We start from the raw sequence: 22,779 nt of genomic DNA on the forward strand, positions 1-22,779 counted from the left end.
TGAGTTCATTTGAGGGCTGAGGAAAAGCCAGGAATTATGATGAATAGCATTACATAACATAACTCCCCATGTTTCAAGCCTAACTTTCATGTTGTTTTAGAGAAAACAACATGAAAGTTAGGCTTAAAACATGGGGAGTTATGTTATATGATTGTCCTGTCTAAACCTGTAATAGGTTACTCATTATTATTTGGTTGACTGACAATTAAATCCAGTGCATCTTTTTGCTTCACTGAAAGGAGTGTGGTAACTCAAAAAAAGGTAGAGGGCAGGGAAGCAAATTCTGCTAATTTTCCTCTTCTGTACAATTTCCAATGTCACTTGCTTATTTGAATCTTCTTCTTTCATGAGATGGAATTTTTTATAATGTAGACAATAATTCAATATCACTCCATTTAATCCATTATTTAATCAGCTAAACAATACATTTCTTACCTCCATTGGATTAATATTGGTAAAATTCATTATCTTCATGTATTTAACAAAAGAATCCTGTGAATAAAATTTCTCCTCTCCTTTCCTCCCTTCTCTTCCCTTCCCCTCTCCTCTGCCCTCTCTTCCATATGTAGCATATGGTCAACATATTGATACTTGCCCAAGAGAAGATTTGCAACCGGCTGAAACAGACATTAATTTGGAAATATCATTTTCTGAACAAGCGGTTAACCTCAAAAATAACTCTGAAAGTGATTTGTTAAAAGACAAAGAAGATGACGCTCTGCTTCCTGTAAGTGTTTATATGTGTATATGCATATATTTAGCTTAATGCCCTTCATTTTGTAATTTTTCACCCATTTTTATCTATGTCCCCGTCCCAAATAATCCATTGTACAACTTGGATTTAAAAGAGGTGAATGCTGTACCTTTCCGGTAGTCCAGCATCCCCTCCCCCAAGAACTGGTTCTATGGAGAGAAGTTTCCTGCGGACCGGAGGCGGCGGAGTTTTTGCGTGCTGTCTGCATTCCGCAGATGGGACTTCACTAGTTTGCATGGCCCAGTTTCTGGTATGCTGCGACCCAGTGCCAGTGCCAGTCCACTGACCAGAAGTTGGGGACCCCTTCTAAAGCCCATTCATATCTTATTCATGGGATGAGGCATTTTGTGAATAAATTAACATCAGCCCCATCCATTGCTTATTAGTACAAACCTTTGAATGAGGGAAGACAACATGAACAAGGTTCATGGGATTATTTCTAGGATATTTTTGTTGTCATTTGGATACTAATGGTAGAAATGTAGCTTGAATTATATATCATCAGTGATAGGTCCCACAATTAACTTATTTGATGAGGGATAAAGAGCCATATGCAACAAGCGGGGTGGTAAAATATTATAGCAGAGGTTCTACCTGTATTGCTGGTCAGTGGGCCATTAATTGAAAATCAGTTGTCATGCTAAAGAATTTTTAGCTTGTTTTCCTTTATAAAGTCATTTGGATAGATATGATGGAACTGTAGTCTCCATTATTGTGATTGGTCATTTGAAGTTAAGGAACAGTTTCAGAATCATAAGCGTTGTTTAAGATCAGCCCTTAAATAAAAAATAAATGTTTTTCTTTTTTTGGTGTCTTCTACAGGTGAAACTCAAAAAATTAGAATATCATGCAAAAGTTCATTTATTTCAGTAATGCCACTTAAAAGGTGAAACTAATATATGAGAAAGACTCATTACATGCAAGGCAAGATAGTTCAAGCCATGATTTGTCATAATTGTGATGATTATGGCTTACAAAAAACCCCAAATCCACAATCTCAGAAAATTAGAATATTACATGCAATCAACAAAACAAGGATTGTACATAGAACAACATCGGACCTCTGAAAAGTATAAGCATGCATATGGACTCAGTACTTGGTTTGGGCCCCTTTTGCAGCAATTACTGCCTCAATGCGGTGTGGCATGGAAGCTATCAGCCTGTGGCACTGCTGAGGTGTTATGGAAGACCAGGATGCTTCAATAGCGGCCTTCAGCTCTTCTGCATTGTTTGGTCTCATGTCTCTCATCTTTCTCTTGGCAATGCCCCATAGATTCTCTATGGGGTTCAGGTCAGGCGAGTTTTCTGGCCAATCAAGCACATCCCACGGTCATTGAACCAGGTTTTGATGCTTTTGGCAGTGTGGGCAGGTGCCAAGTCCTGCTGGAAAATGAAGTAAGCATCCCCATAAAGCTCGTCTGCAGAAGGAAGCATGAAGTGCTCCAAAATCTCCTGATACACGGCTGCGTTGACCCTGGTCTTAATGAAGCACAGTGGACCAACACCAGCAGATGACATAGCTCCCCAAATCAACACAGACTGTGGAAACTTGACACTGGACTTCAAGCATCTTGCAGTGTGTGCCTCTCCATTCTTCCTCCAGATTCTGGGTCCTTGGTTTCCAAATGAGATGCATCTCATCAGAAAAGAGGACTTTGGACCACTGAGCAACAGACCAGTTCTGTTTTTCTTTGGCCCAGGTAAGACGCTTCTGACGTTGTTTGTTGTTCAGGAGCAGCTTGACAAGAGGAATACGACATTTGAAGCTGTCTGTGTGTGGTGGCTCTTGATGCACTGACTCCAGCCTCAGTCTACTCCTTGTGAAAGTCTCCAACACTTTTGAATGGCCTTTTCCTGACAATCCTCTCCAGACTGCAGTCATCCCTGCTGCTTGTGCACCTTTTTCTTCCACACTTTTCCCTTCCACATAACTTTCTATTCATGTGCTTTGATACAGCACTTTGGGAACATCCAGCTTCTTTTGCAATTACCTTTTGAGGTTTTCCCTCCTTATGGAGGGTGTCAATGATGGTTTTCTGCACAACTGTCAGGTCAGTAGTGTTTCCCATGATTGATTCCTACTGAACCAGACTGAGAGACCATTTAAAGGCTCAGGAGCCCTTTGCAGGTGTTATGGCTTAATTAGCTGATTAGAGTGGGACACTTTGAGCCTAGAATATTGAACCTTTTCACAATATTCTAATTTTCTGAGATTGTGGATTTGGGGTTCTCATGAGCTGTAAGCCATAATCATCTCAATTGTGCCACATCATGGCTTGAACTATCTTGCTTTGCATGTAATGAGTCTATCTCATATATTAGGTTCACCTTTTAAGTTGAATTAATGAAATAAATGAACTTTTTCACGGTATTCTAATTTTTCGAGTTTCACCTGTATGTGGAGATGTTTATTTGGAATGTGGATGGGTCAGACCAAGAGATTCCCCTTCCTTTTAAAGAATGGCTGCATTTTCCTCTTTTAACCAGTTATCAGGCCCAAATATTTTTGAGTGCATGGGCTAACAATGAATTAAATATTTTTATTTTAATAAATGCAGAAAAGTGAATACTTGGGAAAGAAGGTAAGCAAATCGAGAAAAGGAAACTTAGATCTATATTCAAGAGGTAGCAATTTTTTTATCAGTAGACAATAGAATGGATTATTACGTCCTATGGGTTGTTGTCAGATCTTAGTGACCACATAGATAGATTTTCTTCATAAAGAATAGGCAATAGATAAAGGTAAAAATGCACAACTGAGCAAAAAGCACTGGAAAAGAAATTAACTACTGCTGATACTTGCATTTTTGGTCTTCCTGCCAGTTGTATCCTACTAATTTCAACTTTCCCAGGGCTTTTGGACAGAGAAGCTTTGAGTCCAGGACCTGACAGGAAATCTGTTCCCACTATACTGTCCTTTCTACTTACAGTACATGTATCCAACTCAGACTGGGGGGAAAAATGTGTGCTGCTTATTTCCTCAGCCTGTCATTGGAGGAAGATGGTGGTTTTAAGATTATAAAACATTTAGAGTTGCTAAACAACCTGTAGGATGCTAAATTAACCACAAATCTGTTTAAAGATTGTTAGTTAACTTTAATTTTTCCAGCTTGCATAATTAACTCCAATTAAATTACATAAATGGTTGGAACAAAGGGAAGGGAAGTTTCCAATCAGAAATTTATGAAATACATGCACTATAATAACAAAACAATTATTCTTCCCCCAAACTTGTAGCTGTCTTCAAAACAGTGGTGTTTTTAAAGTAGGATTTTCCTTTCTCTGACCAGGGTACATTTCAGTAGCAGTTATGAAGGGCTCCACTTTGCACCAAGCTTGTATTTTCATTTAAAGAAATACAAGAATGACTTCTCTTCAGACTGCCTAACTTCAAAGGGGCTGCCAGATAGAGAAATTCTCTGCCACTTTCAAGGCCCTCACCTGTTCAAGGCAGTGCCCTGAAAGAATGAATACTTTTGCCTAAAGACATGCCTTTTGCACTTCTAGAAATGTAGATTTAGTTCTAGTGTTTTTTCGTGTTTTTTTTTTTTAAATGAAATTGTTAACACCAAGGTTTCACACAACTGCATTACGTACATTTAAATAGAACTTCAGATTTCCGAAGGACAAAACGGGTACAACAAAAATTGGAGATCTTGCACCTCAGGATATGAAGAAAATCCATGCTTTGGCCCTGATTGAACTGTCTGCTCTTTTTGACATACTTGGAATTGAACTGAAGCCACAGAAAGCAGCAAAAATTAAAGTGAAAGGTAAGTTTGTTGAATTTGGCTTTTGGTTGGTTGGTTGGTTTTGCAAAATGCATGTTCGGGTACACGTTTGCGTATTTTAATTTGTAAACATTGTCAGTGGAGGGGAATAATGAGATACGGTTAATTTGGATTCCATATACAGTTAGGAATAAGAACAGAGTAGAAGGTCATTGTGCAATGGCAAATCATTTCCTCACTGTCAGGAAAGCAAAGAGAATTTGCCTAGTGAGTTGAGCTCTATTCAAGAGAGATATTGCCTCCTCCCCCCCTCCCCCCCCGCCACATCTACGATATGCAAGGCAAAGTGCTGGTAGTGGAAAACCTTGGCTCAGATAAGCACATTTATATTCCACTGATCTCCACTGCAGTGTTAAATATACTTAAATGTACTTAACCATATCTAGATCAGACAGTAGGTAAGCTGCAGTATGAAACCAAAGCTGTGCCTTAAAATAATAAAATATCCTCGAGATAGAGGAGATAATATTTTATATTTATTATGGGCATAAATTCATGTTTTCTGCCTGAAACCATTTAGATGATCCCTCTGTAATTAACCTGTGCTGTAAGCTGGCTCTTTATGCTCTCTCTTGCTTTCCCTTTTTTGATATATATATATCCGTCCTTTCTTTAAACAGTTTCTAGTTTTCAGAAGCTTTGAAAGTTTCTCAGAAAGGATTTCTTGATTGCTGAGAGCAATCCCTTATGACTGAATTCATCAGGCAGGGATGAAATAACCATTTGAAAGGCTTAGCGCTTGAAAGTTTTAGAACAAAAATTGCATGGATGATACAGAACAACTTAAGTACTACATGCATGCATTCTGGTCTAGTCACCTTTTGTTAGACCCATGCACGCTTCTGGATTGGTTATGGTTTTTCAGGAGTGGCATGTGTTTGGGTCCATGCATTGGTGGTTTCATTTGTCAAGCAATGCCATCTGATGGAGTCTTGGAAGCATGTCTTCTGAGTTGTGGCACCTCTGAAACAGCACATCTGTATGCTATCTATAGTCTACTGAAAAGACTACAGCAACCTTTTGAGAGGTGTATGCAACAAAATTTCATTTTAATGTATGCCGATTAGTGTACATTCAAAGTGACAATAAAGTTATTCTAAGTCTAAGTCTAACCTACAACCAAAATTCTGGCCTTAATTGTAGTTGTAAGTCGAGGACTATCTGTATGTCTATTCCCCCCTGTTATAATCCTGTTTTCTTTTTCTGATTTAACATACCAAGGTTCTGTTTATAATTTATATGCCATTCAAAGTCACTGTTGGGTGGTCTTACAAATTTTAAATTATAAACAATGAAACCCACTCAGCAACAGAGCTTATAGCCTCATTGGAATATGCAGACCCTTCACTATTAAAAGATAAAGGTTTTCCCTGTCCAGTCGTGTCTTATTCTAGGGGGCAGTACTTACCTCCGTAGCCGAAGGAACCAGCACTGACACTTTGATGGTCATATGACTCTATGCTGAGGCTGTTACATTCCCACCAAAGTGGTACCTATTTATCTATTCACATTTGCATGCTTTTTGAACTGCTTGGTTGGCAGGAGCTGGGGCAAGTAACAGGGAGCCCTGTCATACAGCACTTGAATCTTGAATCCAAGCTGTCAACTTCCCAGCTGACAACCTCAGCGTCTTTAAAAGCTGAGCCATTGTGCCCCCTGTTACAAGATACCAATCTATAAAAGAGATTCTATGCATGCAGGCTGCATGTATCTAGAAATGCTTACTCAATGTGGAGGTCATCATTTAAGTTCTCCAGAGTTAATTTGAATTTTCAGTATGTTGGGGATAGCAGGTGGTTTGAGAGAGTTTTGGATAACCACAGTTTCAGAATCTTCCAACAAGACAAGGCAAAAGACTTCAACTCTCCTGTTATGGCCAGCATACACCAACTTTTGTGGTGACAAAGAGGGTGGGAATCCTCTTCTACCAGGGACCTGAGGCTATAGGATTGCAGCTTGAAACAACTGAGAAATTAATTTAAAAGGGAAAATCAAAAGCCTTTTGAAGGAGAGATTATATAACTAAAAGCAGTTTTTTTCATTACTTCAATAATGAGTTTCACTATTTTCTAAATTTGCCTTCTTAGATTTTTCTTTGATTTCATATCTTTTATTTAGTCTCATATGTTGATGTACACTTGGAGAGACAGATGGGTAGAAACAAAATATCCATTATCAGATCAACGTGATTCAGTCTGCCTGAATGAAATGTGTGTGTGTGTTGGTGTGTACGCCTCTGTTTTTGCGTGCGTGTGTGTGAATATTCTACCTCAATTTGGATTTCAGGGCAGTGTTGAATAATTTTTTAAATGCAATGTTTTCTTAAAAAGAAATACAAAATTAATTTTAAAACGACAGATTAAATAGATTAAAACCAGGAACATGTTTTTGTTAGCTGTCATGAATTGAAACATGCTATCAGTTAATCAAGTAGTTTCCTGTGCCAAAATATGCAGGAAATATTCACTAGAGATGCCAGGGTAGGAACTAAATTACTAAAAGCCATAGCAAGAGATATCTGACTTCTCTGAATATGTGTGATTTTCATCCACCTGCAGAAAATAATTCTAGCAACACATTTTAGAATGTTTTTGCAATATTTCTCACTTATTATAGTGTATTTCATAACAAGTAAGTATAGGAATTTTTTGTTCATATGATTAGTGTTTAGCTTTGGAGATTTGTATTACTGATTTCTACCTAAGAAACTTCTCTTTTCACTTATTCCTGCCTTTTGCTTATTCTGACTTACCCAAGCTCAATAGATACATGAAAAAGCTTCAGGAAAAGCTTCAGCTGATGGACAGAATGGGATATAATCCTTGTCAATAATATCAATGATAATTCAATGTATACAAATAACTTCACATATTCTCATAATCAATCTGTAAAAAAATCAATGTTGTTTATCGGATGATAGTCCATGCCTAAATCCATTTAAGGTTTTTTTTTTCCCTCTCCCTTCTTAGCCTTTTGCCTGTGTTTATGTGTGAAGTATTTTTCCTGCATATTTTCAGAAAATAACTTTGTCTTCTCTTTAACTGCATGTTTAGTGGGCTTTAGTCCTGAAAAACAACAATTTTGTAATGGGATTGTACTGAAAATAACTTTTCTGTCTGAGCATGAAAATTAAAAGCAAATATTATTTTTAAATGTTTTCATGTCACCACTTTACGAACCCGCCCTCCCTCCTCCTCCTTTACTACAGAATCTGGTCTTTTTGGTGTTCCACTCTTGGTTTTGCTAGAACATGATCAAAAGAGAATTCCAGGTATCCGGACACCGCTTATCTTTCAAAAAGTAAGTAGGCTGACTGATGTCCTTTCATTCTACTTCATTGAGCTTTGGGATTGAGTCCTGAAAGATACTGTATGTAATACTGAATTTTTAAAAAAATGGCTAATATTTTATTATCTAGCAAAATATTTTTTACTAAGAATGGCATTTTCCCTTTTTATATTTGATGCCTTGATAAAATTCTTTCTGCTCTTTGTAGATCAGTGGGCAGGCTAAGCAGGTTGTTCTTACCTTCTTTTTACACAATCATCAATTAGTAATACAAAGAATTGTGTCTTATCTGAGAATGATTTCCCCAGAATTTTGCAGAATAAACCAAGATCACATGGACCTTCGTAGCACAAAAGAGTGGGGAAAAGTGGGGGATTAAATAGCAAAAGGAAATTATGGGATCTTTGCCTAGTTTAGGCTACTGCATCAATGGTGGCCCTACTTGGGCCATGGTATCCCGGTGATGATTACACAACTTATGTGTTAACTATGTAATTAGGCTACTGCAGTGTGCTCTTATAGGACAGTTGTTGGGGAACATTTCAGAAGTTGCAATTGGTCCAGAATGCAGTCTCACCATCTCGCCACTGCAGAGTCACATTGATTTTCATACCACTGCCTGAACTACTTATTATCAGTCAACCTCCAGGCCCAATTCAAAGTTGGCTGCTAATACAAAGCCACACATGGTCTCGTACCAGGTTACATCATACACTGCCTTGCCTTAGTTCATTTAGGTATCTCAAGGGGCCTATTGACAATCCTATTTCCCTAGAATTATATGGATTTTGGGAAAATTGGGATATTCTGTCTTGGCCTCCATATGCTTTCCCTGTAGGTGATTATGGCATTAATACTTTCCTCAAGGCAATGAAAACATTCCTGTTTTCATCATGCATTTATCAGTATCTGATTGACTCTGGCAGGTATAAATGAAATAAAGGAGAACTTTGTAAAGTGGCATTAAGTTAGATGCAATATCCAGAACTAACGTAAGCTGGGCAGTAATCTTCTTGTCTCTGTATAAATGTTTTATTTTTCCCTGATACTGTCCACCCTGGGCTAATACCTAAGGATAAAAATTCTGCACTTAAGCCATCATTAGCAAGAAGACTCATGTTCTGCACCTGGCTAAATGCATTTGATTGAGTATATGTGAACTGTAAATTCTCTTCTGCATATAAAAGATTTTTCATTGATTAATATCTATGCAAACAGATCTCTCCTCCTTCCCAATAAATTATTTTACCTGAGTCAGGAATGGGAAGGAGGCCAAAGCAGAAAGCAGGAGATAAATTTCAGAGATCAATAAATAAAGTCTATATTCCGAGGTGGGTGAGGTATTAGCTGTTCTCCAAATTGATTCTGGATAAATGTCACTTTATGCACACGTGTAACAATAACATTGGTAGTAGGCTCTTTTTAGCCCAAAGACATCCCGTAGTTGTGGTACTGCAAAAAAAAGATCATGAAGCAGGGAGGCATATATGCTGAAATTGTTACGATAGTATCAATCTTCTTGCTGTTTCATGATATGTCTGCTTTCTGTTTTCCATTTTTATGTTCAGCTCATTTCTCAGATAGAAGGGGGAAAGCTGGAAACAGAAGGATTGCTTCGAATACCAGGAGTTGTTGCTAGAGTAAAGGTAAAATGGCCCTTCAGCTTAGGAAAATGGGTACTGTGTTTTCTACCAGTGTTTTGTTCTTTGTTTATATTTGATAATGTGTGCATAATCAGTAGCAAGCCTCAAACTCAGATCTTTAAATAAAATCATAACTTCTATCTATTCATTCTAAATGACATAGTAGAAGTAGGTAGAAGCTAAAGAGCAGATTGTCTGCTTGTCAAAATTTATTTTATGACTTTCAGAATTGATTTTTTCAAAACTATAGATTTTATATACAGATCAAGACTATATACCCACATTCACACACATACACTCAAACACACGCACATAGATACATAAAATTACTTTAAAGATGTTTCTGAATTAAATTAAAGAGTGGAGCTGAAGAGATCAGTTCCCTGTCATTTTACTCAGATGTTGTCCTCTGTAATGGTTGCTTTCTCCCTGGGTACAGGAGAAACTTATGCAGTTGTTACTGCTTTTCTAATAACTCATTATCCTCTTGTCATATTTTGAAACCAATTTTATTTCTGTAGCTTTCAAATATTCATAAAATGTGAATTCTAAAGCAAAAGCTGCAAATTGGATAAGTAGGTTATACAATTTAGAAATGCATGCACAATCTAAGAAGATGAAATATGGTTTCTTGTTGACCTGGCAAATTGTTGAACTGAAGCAAGATGTGAAATGTGCATTTTATGAAGTGGGTTTGGGGGAGGATCAGCAAGTGGCTTTGAGATAGCATATTAAAAAAGGAGACATCAGGCAGAAGTTACTTCTCTTAGGCTACCTGAATTACATCCAAATTCCTTGTAAAATATTGTCAGAGGGAGATTTGATCTGGATTAAAGAAGACAGATAATATAATTGAGGTACTCGTCTTCATAACATAGAAAGGTGTTTTATATCAAGTTGGAGAATTGTTCCACCTTGTCCCAATGGACTATCTGTTTTGATAGTTAGGGCTTTGGGCAGGCGTCTGTGCAAATGCCCTACAGGATGGAAAACTGCACATATGGCCTTTGGACTAAGATCAAAAGCCTTCTGAAAGACAGCTGCTAAAAGATACAGCTGCTGCTTGGAGCAGAGTGTCACAAACATAAAATGAGCTTGGGCTGAAAAAGGGAATTGGAAGTCGTGGAGAAACAAAGAATGCTAGAAAAAAAGATAGGGACCAGCAGTATCTCCAAAGGGTGTCAACATCTGTAATCAGGCACTTCAAAAGCCTTGTCTGTGTTGTACGTGCAGCAGATTTTTGATACTGATTCTGTACCTACTATCTTGTAGATTTAAACTTCCCTTGTGTAGATACTGTTTTTCTGGTCCCACCCATAACTTGCTTGCTGGGCAACCTTCCAGAAGGGTCTATGACAATTCACCATGGCCAACTCGCTATGGCCAACTCACCACAGCCAACTTGACATGGGACAATTTACCATGGGACAAGTGTTACACTAATATCAAAGAAATGGTGGAATAGAATCATTAAAGAAAGGAGGCAAAAGGAGGCATTGAATGAAATGTGAATGACAACAATTTAAATATTTTTTTTATTTATTTTGAATAATTAAATTGAATTGTTAAATTATCATGTGGCTAGTTGTCTAGCAGCAAGTTGGCCATGGTAAGTTGTCCCACAGTAAGTTGGCTGTGGCGAGTTGTCCCATTCCGCTTCCAGAAGATATGTCTAAGAAAATGCGGCCTGTTCTAGCGTAGTACCAAAATCCATCCATAGTCATCTTAATTATTTGAAATTTGAAGGAAGGAATTCAGAAGTATCTCCCCATAATTGATTTTAAATTTTAAAACATTGTGCATGTGTGTTTTGTTGTTGTTGTTAATTAAAAGGATTTTTGGACAATCTCTCCCTCTTATGGACACTGTTACTGTGAAGAAGAAAACACACATGAACTAGGGTTAAAATGAAAATCCAGTCTTTTGGTTTATATGGCATTGCCTACACAAAAAGCACAAAATACATATTTTAGTGCAATGTTTGAAAAATCCTGGGAAATATAGCGGTAAGCCTGATGTATGAGAGGGGGGAAATGACACCGTCTGTTAGATTTTATGTGCTACTTTTTTCAGGCAGATTGTAAACTGTAATATTTTTAAAATAGGAAATGCTATCCTCAGCACCTGCATTTCTTTCCCCTGTGTCACTTAGAACCTTTGCCAAGAGCTAGAATCGAAGTTTTACGAAGGGACTTTCAACTGGGACAGTGTCAAACAGCATGATGCAGCCAGCCTTCTAAAATTCTTCATCCGAGAATTGCCACAACCCTTGTTCACTGTGGAGTATCTTAAGGCTTTCCAGGATGTACAGAGTAAGTAGGGTTTTTTGGGGTGAGGGGTGGTGGGGTTTACTGTTGGGAGATTACTCAGAGTCACATGCTGAACATACAAGATAAACACGGCTGGCTCAGCCTATGAGATGCATAGATTAGGCAACCACCGAAACTACCGTGTGCACTTAATCTTTATTGACATATAGGTCTCAGATTTCTAGCTTTTAAATGTCCACTGAAGGAACAGGGTTCAGCAGAATGATATAGTAAGAGATTTCTGATTATTTGTTCCTTTTCCTGCAAAAAGCCCCATACCACATCCCAAATTGCCCCCAGGTTTGTGGAGCAGACTATCAGGCAAAGTTAGGGGTTTCCAGAAGGAGGAATCACCATAAATGATCTTTTTCCTCATTCTAGTATAAGGAGCCTCTGCTGGATTAGGGCTCCTTTTGAAAGTGTTATTTTATGTTACCATTCTTTTAAGAAAAAGTTAAGGTTAAGCAGCTGTAGATTTTGAGCAGTTCCGTAGTTATGTTTTTCACCTCTTCTCTTGGTTGCATGTACCCTTGTCGATTGCTGAACCTTTTTCACAGTCCACAACTGATGTGATACAATTTTCCAGATACTTCAGTTAACCCATTAGCATTGGAAATCTGCTTGCATTTTTTTCTCCCTCCAGAGAAGGAGGTTCAGAGGAAGCCGGGATACACATTCCAATGAGTTCATCTTATATTTGTGGCTATTTTTTTTCCCATTGGTGAGAATTCTGCCCCTCCTTCCATTTAGTTCTTGCCTCAGTCTAAGTAGGGACAAAGCCCTTCAGTGCAGTTTTGGATAAATGGTATTCTCATACTGTTTACTGCCATGCAACTCTCTTGGGACTTTGTGGGACAACACACTTCATAACATTCGCAAGAATGCCATTTGCAAAGTTTTTCTAGCACTATAATAAACAGAAGGATTTTAGGCTTCCAAATGTATTAATACTTTTATTCATTATTTGCAACCATCTCTATGTAAACCATAACCAAATGCACACAAATTAATATGTCTACATAGAATGCATTGATTGGGGAAAAACAGATTCGTGGAATTTTTAGTACTCTTTGAACTTCATTATTTGCTTGCAGACATTTCATTACCTGACTAGGTAACATGTTCAATGTTAGAAGGGAGTTTGGTTTATGTTTATAAGCAGTAACTTGTCAAGGTTGGTGGCGGTGATCTTTTTTCCTTGGTTCCTTGAATAGATTATTGTTTATTGCTTGACTGTTCAGGTGTTAATCCATGCATATCTGGATGTTGATTGCTTGAGAGTTGTTCTGGTATTTTTGTTTTCTACTTAGTTCTTTTATTGTCTCTTTTGAGTGCTGTGTAAATATAGTTTATTTCTATGTGTTTGTTGATGGCTGATTTGTCTGAATGCCAAACTTCTAGGAAGTTCCTAGCATTTTTGGATTTAGCTTGGTCTAAGATGCTATGGTTTAATCTGCCATGTTGTAAAAATAAGGACGTTTCATTGTGTCTTCTGATTGCTACTTGGTGTTCCAGTATGTGCTCTGCTAGTATCCTGCTAAGTGATTGTTACAGTCCTTACACTGTATGTTGTAGAATAAAGATAATGCCTGTTTTTATTTTATTTTTTTTGAAAACAATTTTATTGATTTTTTAAAAACAAACAAAACAAACAAAACGTAAAAACATCAGCTCTCTTCCATACATATATACAAACAGTGTGTCGGTTGGTTCATCAGTTTTGTGCATTCATTTCATAGTCTCAATTACAGTTACATTACATAATAACTCATATTATCAATCCAAACTTATATATCCTAGTATCACTATTAGAAAATCATTTGACTATAATTTTATTCATTCATACTTTATGAGATAACTATAATTTAGATAGTTTATTCTATAACAAATCATATAATCATAACCAAATCTATCCTAAAAACACTTTATAGATATGATGTCAAGTAACAAAGCAAAAGCAAAAGCAAAAGCAAAAATATTCCTTGTTATCTAACATTCTAAATATTCTATTATTATATTTTATCATCCAACCATTGATAGAAAGGGTCCCAAATTTTATAGAATTGTTTATCCTCTTACTCTCTAATTTCAAATGTCAATCTACTCATCTCAGTACATTCCAATATTTTCTTGATAATTTCTTCCTGCAATGGTACTTTCTCATTTTTCCAATTTTTAGCAAATACAATCCTAGCCGCTGTTAATACATTTACAATCAGATATTTCAAGTCTTTACTATATGTATCTGGTAAGATTCCCAATAAAAAAAACTCCGGTTTCAAATCTATGTGTTTCTTTGTCATTTTTTCCAACCACATGTGGATTTTAGTCCAATATTTTCTAGCATCCTCACAAGTCCACCACATATGGTAATATGAGCCAGGTATCTGATGACATTTCCAGCATTTTTCAGATTTATTCTTGAACATTCTTGCTATCCTTGTCGGGGGAAAGTGCCACCTGTAAAACATCCTATACAGATTTTCTTTATAAGCTGTTGACATTGTCATTTTATAATTTTGCGACCATAGTTTTTGCCATTTCTCTAAATCAATCCCATATCCAAAATTCTTCCCCCAAACAATCATAGTTTCTTTAACTTGTTCTTCCTCTAGCTTAATTCCCAGTAAATAACCATATAATTTTTTAATCACCTTTTCATCAGTACCTGTCAAAATCTTATCTAGATCAGTCTGTTTATCATAAAATCCCTCTGTTTTAGAATCTTCATCATACCTTGAGTGTATTTGCGCATATGAAAACCAATTCATCTTTATACCTTGTTCCTCTAGATTTTGTATCGATTTAAGTTCACCCTTTTCATCCAATAGTTCCCCATATCTAACTGTTTGTTCCTTCTTATAAATTATAGGATAGGAAAATGCTTCAATGGTCGATAACCAAACTGGAATTTTCAAATAACATTGTCTTTTTATCTTCTCCCAGTTTAACCACAAAGACTCCCGTATATAATGTCTTCTAAAGTAACCCTGTGTTTTAGTTCCCTTATACCATAAGAAAGCGTGCCAACCCAACAGCAAATCATGACCTTCTAGTGTCAACAATCTAATCTTTCTTAATGTTATCCATTCCTTGACCCACATCAAATTTGCAGCTTGGTAATACAACTCCCAATTAGGCAGGCCAAAACCTCCTCTAATTCTAGCATCTTGCAAAAGCTTTAGCTTTATTCTCGCTTTCTTACCTTGCCAATGCCTGTTTTTATTTTTGAGACTACCATATCTTTTGGTTTACTTAAAATGTTTTGAAGAACTTTAGTTAGTTCTGCTACAGTGAAGCTATACAGTTGTAATTGTTGGTTATTTTGGAGATATTTTTTATGTATGTAGCCCTTTTTCATGAAGTTCCATAGGTATCCATTTTATTGGAAAACGTTGCATAGATGGTTTGTTTCCTTCTTCTGGTTACTTCATTTTCATGTCTGTGTTCATCTAAATAATCTTACTGGGAGTTTGGGTTGTTACACCAAGGATTGCTTGGTTCAATTCTGAGCTATTTTCTTCTATTAAAAATAGATTTGGTTTTTTTTCTTTTTTTGAAAACAAAAGTTAATTATTATTCACAGAAGACTGGACATTCTAGAGACAGCATAGTCTTGGCCAGTTTGAAAGAGGCTGCTGATTGGCCGAGGTTCTCTGCTCTCAGCAGTTGGCTAGCTCAGAGTAAGACGAGAATTTGCTAAAGATGCTTTCTGCAAATTCCAGATCCATAAAATTAAGGACAATACCTAATTGCTGAATCTGTTTGAAATCTATACCTTGTGAAAAAAAAGTCGTGGGTTATTTTGATAGTATGTTGAGAATTATCAGCAAATGAGGAAGCAGTGGTGTGGCAGATCTTTTTATTTCTAGAGTTACATGTTAGTTTCAGCTATAGATGCTTTCTTTTTATTGCCTTATCAGCATTTCTTATATAAGCTCTTCCAGTGAATTAAAGGGAGACACTGAGTAATTGGTATTAAGACATAGTTATTTGTTTACATTTGTCTAAAAGATTCGCACCATTCTGTCAGACTTAGAATATACATAATCTATACCATGGGAAAGGGCAATGAATAAGAATGTTTTAAGGTTGGATTATATCTGATTTCCCCTTGTCTGCATGACTGGTTTTCAGAATTTCATGATTATCCTCATTGTTTGTATATGTAGATACAAATTCTATAATTGGCAAGGACATTTGCTATGTGTATTCCATGCAGGCATTTTTCAAATTTGCTTAGTTTCTATCCTGAAAGCTAGATTATACAGTACATAAAAATATTAAGCAAAATATATGCAGGGGAAATTTTAAGCATCCTGAACATTGCGGATAATAACATTGCTATTGCTTCCTACTAGTAGTTTTAGCAATCGTGCAGAGTTTGGTATTCCTGGATCAGCATCACAATTTATTTGGTAATAATTTGCACAGGAAGGACTCCTGTATTTTACTGAGTTTCATAAACTCTCTTCAATTCATATGCATACATCTGGGAAGGTGTTCTCTTTTATCACATATTTTTATATCAGGAAGCATTGCCCCATGAAACAAAATAGCTAACAGAGGTTGCCATTATTCGAGACCTAATAAATAGCTTGGTAGCTGAGTCATGAAAAACATGAATATGTAGCTTTTGTCAATCCATTGTCATAATTTGAATCTTTTACAGCATTTCAGAAAGGTTAATTATATTATTTCGTGTCCAGTAATGTCATTGAGGAAAATGCAAAATCATTCCAAAATTGATATACTTGCACATTTTCTTGGCAGAGCTTCCAACCAAGAAACATCAGCTGCAAGCACTGAATCTTTTGGTTCTTCTTCTCCCAGAGGGAAACAGAGATACACTCAAGGTTAGGCACTTGATCTTATTTTTAAATATCAGGATTGGTGATTGATAATTCCAGAAAAAAAAGTTTGCTTGTTAAATTAAAAAAACGATCACATGTTCTGAGCAGCCAGGTCTTGTTGCCCAGTTGGGATCAGAATGATTTTGGAGGCATAAAATTAAGATGTTCAGTTTGGAATATGGAGGTTCAGTGAACAAAAAAGAAAGTAACCTGGTATCTTTTACCTACAAAAGAAAGAATCAGGAAGAACACAGTAGAACCAATTATCTTAAGAGGTGATTTTTTTTTCTTTCCATTCTCTTGTAGTAGAGGATAGACAACCCCATTTTAAAAAGATAGTTCCAGCATGTAGTTCCTGCATTGAGTTGTGAGATGAGGTGGGGGAAGTTATATTAAAAAGGCCCTGCATTCTAGCTGGCGTTGTTGTTTTGTGTAATTCACCCAGGGGCTTCCAAAGGGCAACATAATAATTGGCATGTATTGCAAGACCTACATAAATAAAAAATGGACAAACTGATAGTGTGACAATTGCTGTGATTTGTTAACCATATACAGTATTCTCTAGAATAAAAGCTATTTTAGTCTTTCTCTTTGCTGTTAACTATTATTAAAATAGTTAAACGCTTGACTTTGATGTTGGGCATCCCATAGTTACACCACTAAAGAAGTACACACAATGCACTCGATAGATGCAGTTAGACATCTTTTTAAATAGGCTATTTGAATGCAAAGATTGCCCATATAGCTACTTTGGAAATGGTGCTCTTGTTTTCAGGTGCTGCTTGAATTTCTTCAAAGAGTGATCGATCATCGAGATAAAAACAAGATGAACCTAAAGAATGTTGCCATGGTTATGGCTCCAAACCTCTTCGTGTTTCATGGCTTGGGTGCCAAGCCCACAGAACAAAGCGAGTTTATTATGGCGGCTGGGACAGCAAATGTCATGCGCTTCATGATTAAATACCAGAATCTTATTTGGACTGTAAGTTTGCTTTTGTTAAAAAATGAGTGTTACCCTGAAAGAATCATTACAGAAGTAGTGGGTTGCAATTTTTCTGTCTTGGAGACAATGCAATTCCTTTTAAAATGCTATAAATGCTGTATTAATTATATGTGAGTTTAAGGGGAAAGATGCCTTTTTATTTCGATTTATATAAAGACCAAATGAACATCCTTCCAAATTTAGAAACAGGCTGGTGTTCTTTGTGACCATATTAATCAACAAACCAGAAAATAATCCAGTTTTATTTAATCCAGTTAATGCACAATCCATTTTCCCCTTGGAAACAAACAAATTTTTTTTTTATGCATTGGGTTCTTTAATATGATGATTCATTCTTCACACAGTTCTTTCCATTTTGTTAACTGTTTTGTTTTTCACAACAAACTATAACCTTATTAAGCATACTTACCTATTTAGCATACTTTACACATGGTTTTTAATGAAAACAATCATATTTTCCCTTCTAGAAATATACTTATGTAAAGCTGTCTAAGAAAAGACAGTCAGTGTCTGAATCCTTTTGCTTATGAGATTTTTTTTTAATTGAGTTTCACCACAATGGGTGTAGTTGCAATTGAGATTTAAATGTTTTTGGGAGCTGTGGATTGCACAGAAAGGCCAGGTGCAATTGTTTAAAATATATGCATCTGGAAGTGGGGCTGTTAGCTAGAGCAGTGGTTCTTAACCTGGGCAATATCGCCCCCCAGGAGGCGATTTCATTTTTCAGGGCGGCGATGGAACGAAAAGGGGCAATGTGGGGGCGAAGCAACGGAAGTGGGGTGATATGGGGGCAATGGAGTGAGACGTTTTGGGGATACTTTTGAGACTTTTTGCATACAGTGAACCGCTGTATATCTGTCATACAAAAACATCAGATCACTCGCTGTTAGTGAATTGAACTGTGTTTTAAAATGTTTCTCCAGCTAGCCTCAGTACAGAACGCTGTACATATGTGAATATGCATCGCTCATCTTCATGCACGTTGCTCAGCAGCCTCTATCACTCTACCCATACAGTGGCACACCATTGGCCAGAATGGGCAGTGATTGAGGGGTGAGCGATTCTTTCGAAACATCACATGCTGAGTGGCTGTCCCCTGTGATGTCAGTGTAACTGTTGAAACTAGGTTTATCGACATCCATGTGTGTTTTAGTGTTCCAGTGCAGTCGAAAATTTAATTTGCAGTTAGTTCCTTTCATTTTGAAGACCTCTCAACATGGCCGAGAAGAGGAAGTGTCGCCAATATTCGACGGAATACCTAAAATTGGGATTCATTCCTTCTTCCAATGTACAGCTTCCTTTTTGTCTTCTTTGTGAGAAAACATTTTCAAATGAAGCGATGAAACCTGCCCAACTGAAAGACCATTTGGTAAGAATTCGTTCGGATAAAGCCGACAAACCGGTATCATTTTTCCAATCCTTAAAGGCCAAGTTTGAGGATTGCAGCACTGTTGAGAAGTTATTTGGAAAATCATCACTCAACACCAACAAGGGGCTCATTTGTTCCTATGAAGTATCTTTGTTGATAGCAAAATGTGGCAAACCTTGGAGAAACACTGATTTTACCAGCAGTGAAACAGATTGTTGCCACCATGTTGGGGCCCAGTGCAAGCACTGTCACACAATTGATTCCTTTGAGCAACGACACCGTATCAAAAAGAATTGATGAAATGGCTGCTGATGTGGAAGAAAGGCTTATTAACACCTTGAAAAGTACAGAATTTGTGATGCAGATTGATGTGTCAACGATTCATGAAAATGAAGCCTTGTTATTGGCTTATGTCCGTTTCATCAATGGAAATGAAAAACTGTTATTTGCTCAAAATTTAGCCACCGACACAAAAGATTCTTTGATATTTAAAAATGTTGAAGAGTTTTTTAATGAGAAAAACATCCCTTTGACAAATGTCGTGGCATGTGCAACCGACAGAGCTGCATCCATGGTTGGACCATATCGTGGATTTCAAGCTCATCTAAAATCGGTTGTACCTGGAGTTATGACTGTCCATTGCATCGTTCATAGACAGCACCTTGTCTCAAAAAAATTGAGTGGCCGTTTGAACAAGTCTATACGTTAGGTCATTAACGCTGTGAATAAAATTAAGTCAATGCTTTGAACAACCAACTTTTTCACAAGCTTTGTGAAGAAAATGACGAGGAGTTTGAACATCTCCTTTTGCACACCAAAGTAAGGCGGCTTTCAAAAGGAAAGTGTTTGTGGCGATTGCATGAACTTTTTGACACAGTTGTCAAATTTCTTGAATCCATTGATCCAAGTCTAAGCAGTTCTCTTAAACTTCAACATCTGGATGTAGCTTATCTCACTGATGTTTTTGACAAGCTGAATGAAGTGGACGTAAAGCTACAAGGAGATAAAATCAATTTTCTTAAGGCCAAAGGAATAATCTACTCATTTATTTGGACCTCCTTGCAAGCAATAGGAGTTGCCAGGAGTTGTATCAGTTCCCAAGCCGTGGTAATGAACATCAACTCCAAGCAGAAAATTTGGACTTTTTTGCTGCCACCTGAAGCAACTAAAAGAAGATATGGAAACCAGATCCTATGATCTGATAAATCTGGAAGTGCCCACTTGGGTGCTAAATCCTTGCACAGCAGACTTTGCACAACCTCATCCCAAACTGCAAGAGCCACTAACAGATCTGAAATACGACTGTGAAGCCCAATCACGTTTTCAGAGTTATGGCTACAAAGCTTTTTGGGTGAAAACGAGGAACACTTACCCAATATTGTGGGAGGAAGTTAAGTTGCTTCTTTTAGCCTTTCCTTCCACTTACTTAGTGGAGAGGGGCTTCAATGCCGTCCAACAGATCCTTTCTAAGCCAAGGAACATGTTGAAGATCACTGAGCGCGGCGATTTAAGAATGAGATTAACAAAAATGGTTCCAGACATCAAGAAATTGGCATCAGCTCACCAAGCACAAGGCAGCCATTGATGTTCTTTTTTTTGCTTTTTGTGTACATACATTTTCTTCATTAATAATTGTCTCAGCTCTTATCATTGTATTTGCTTGCATTGGATTTCACGTTCCAGTTTGAGTTTTCGGCTTTGTTTTCGAATTCTTGTTGTGCTCTGTAAAACATTTTGTGTGTCTCTTTGTATTGTACTCTTTTAGAGTGCACTCCAGTTCGATATTATATTTTGGTTTCTCAGTTTTATGGTTTCAATTTTTTGTTGTTGTGCTCTTTGTGTAAACTTTTTGTGTAGATATACATATTTTTCTTCAGCCTAGGCATTAAATTTGTTGCTCTGATTTTTGTTGCTTTCCTTCTGTAAAAATTTTCTTTGTGTCTTTTTAACCCTTTTTACAGTGTGCATGAGTATATATTTTCCTTGAATCTTAATTTAGTTTTAGAGTTTTTGTCTTGAAATTCTTAGTTCCTGCATTGCAGTTTGTTCTTATGCCCTTTTTATATTTCTTTTTGCATCTTAAAATTCACTTGTAATTAAATCGTTAAATGTTACTGTTTTTTTTCGGGCATTTCATTTTCTTGCAACTGAATTTTGTTTTCAGTGGTCATTGCATTTAAGTGTCTTGAATAAATAAGATAATAATGAAATACATGTATCACGAAGTTTGGGAGTAAAGTGATGGATGGCATCAGAATTTTTCATACAGTTGAGATATGGGAAAAAGACTGAAAATAAATTATTTGCATCGATATGTCCTGATGACAATTTTAAAGAAAACAAAAACATGTTTGCATAAATTGAAGAATTATTTCCCTGTGTTGTGATTGAGAGGTTATGTTGGGGGAGGGGGCAATGATAACTTTCTCAATGGCTCAAGGGGGCGATTCTTTCAAAAAGGTTAAGAACCACTGAGCTAGAGTATGGTTTTCTACCCAAGGCAAACTCTTTGTACTTAAATATAGAATATATCATTCCAGTGCATGTGTAGCACAGGGGTGTCAAAGTCAAGGCCTGCGAACCAGATCTGGCCTATGGGGTGATTAGACCTGGCTTGTGGAGCCACCCTGGAAAAAGCAAAGGACCAGCCCGCTGTGCCTCTGCCAGCGAAAATGGAACTTTGTTTTTGCTGGCAGAAGGCTGCAGAGGCCATTGTGACTGAAAATGGAGACTGGGAGGGCCCCTCCTGGGCTCCGTTTTCAACCACGATGGCCTCCTGTAGCCCTCTGCCAGAAAAAGCAAAGCTCCATTTTCGCTGGCGGATCTCCCCAGCCTTCCCAGGGCCACCATAGGTGCCCCTAACACGAGTGACATTGAGCTGGCCATGCCCACTCCGGCCATGCCCTCCCGGCCCCCGGAAGTCAAACACAACCCTGATGCGACCCTCAATGAAATTGAGTTTGACACTCCTGGTAAGGCAGTTCGATACTGAAATAATACGTTTCATTTTAAAAAGGAAACTTCACTGGTACTGAACATAAATGCATCTGCTGTTCATTTTTAGTTGTTTTATTATTGGAAAGCTTCCAACAGATGTTTACTAATGTCTTAAGGGAGCAATAGTAATGTTGCCATAAAACATGCTGTCTGCCTGCCTAGATTCCTACGTTTCTTGTGAACCAAGTAAGAAAGCAGAATGCTGAAAGTCAGAAAAAGGAACGAAAGGACAAAGCAATGAGGAAACTTCTGAAAAAAATGGCATATGACCGAGAAAAACACGAGAAGCAAGATAAAAGTATCAGCGATCAAAAGAGTGGCAATGATGTAAGTAAACAATTTGTAACAAAAACCCACAGTTCCAACTTCAGCTGTACTCACAGGGATTATTAGAGCCTGCAGAACAAAGGAAGTTGTATCTCTTTGGAGTATCTCATGTATTTAACTGTAGAAGTTACTTTTAGTAAATTGTAGGATAATTACCTAAGATTGTGGTTGCTGTTCCTAGAAATCTTTCAATCTTACCTGTGCACTTCCTTACATTTTTAGATTTCAAATCGCCACCCTAATCTGAACAAAGAAGAGAAATTAATCCTTACATTTTGAGCAATTGCAGTATTGTCACATTTAGAAGTTATGAAATTGGGGAATGCTGCTATAATCTACTTGTAGCTGAAAAAATTATACAGCTACCTGGGACACAAAAAGTCATTTTATTTCTCAGCCATGCTGTTTGGGTTAAAGATTAAACTATTAGTACAGTTCCAAAATA

At 37.1% G+C, this 22,779-nt stretch overlaps 1 protein-coding gene across 2 annotated transcripts in view; it reads left to right on the top strand.

Moving 5' to 3' along the window:
- Positions 1 to 22,779, top strand: part of ARHGAP18 (Rho GTPase activating protein 18) — an 89,590-nt gene that overhangs the window by 59,362 nt on the left and 7,449 nt on the right. For both annotated transcript variants that reach the window (XM_087941265.1, XM_026705485.2), the window contains exons 5-12: positions 570 to 727; positions 4,362 to 4,527; positions 7,754 to 7,845; positions 9,402 to 9,479; positions 11,629 to 11,788; positions 16,559 to 16,641; positions 17,414 to 17,620; positions 22,170 to 22,334. In XM_087941265.1, coding sequence (XP_087797391.1) covers positions 570 to 727; positions 4,362 to 4,527; positions 7,754 to 7,845; positions 9,402 to 9,479; positions 11,629 to 11,788; positions 16,559 to 16,641; positions 17,414 to 17,620; positions 22,170 to 22,334 — 1,109 coding nt within the window. The remainder of the gene's footprint in view (positions 1 to 569; positions 728 to 4,361; positions 4,528 to 7,753; positions 7,846 to 9,401; positions 9,480 to 11,628; positions 11,789 to 16,558; positions 16,642 to 17,413; positions 17,621 to 22,169; positions 22,335 to 22,779) is intronic.

Source organism: Pseudonaja textilis, chromosome 1 (assembly GCF_049901715.1).
Source record: "Pseudonaja textilis isolate UNSWEBS1 chromosome 1, rPseTex1.2, whole genome shotgun sequence".
In the NCBI taxonomy this organism is placed as follows: domain Eukaryota; kingdom Metazoa; phylum Chordata; class Lepidosauria; order Squamata; family Elapidae; genus Pseudonaja; species Pseudonaja textilis.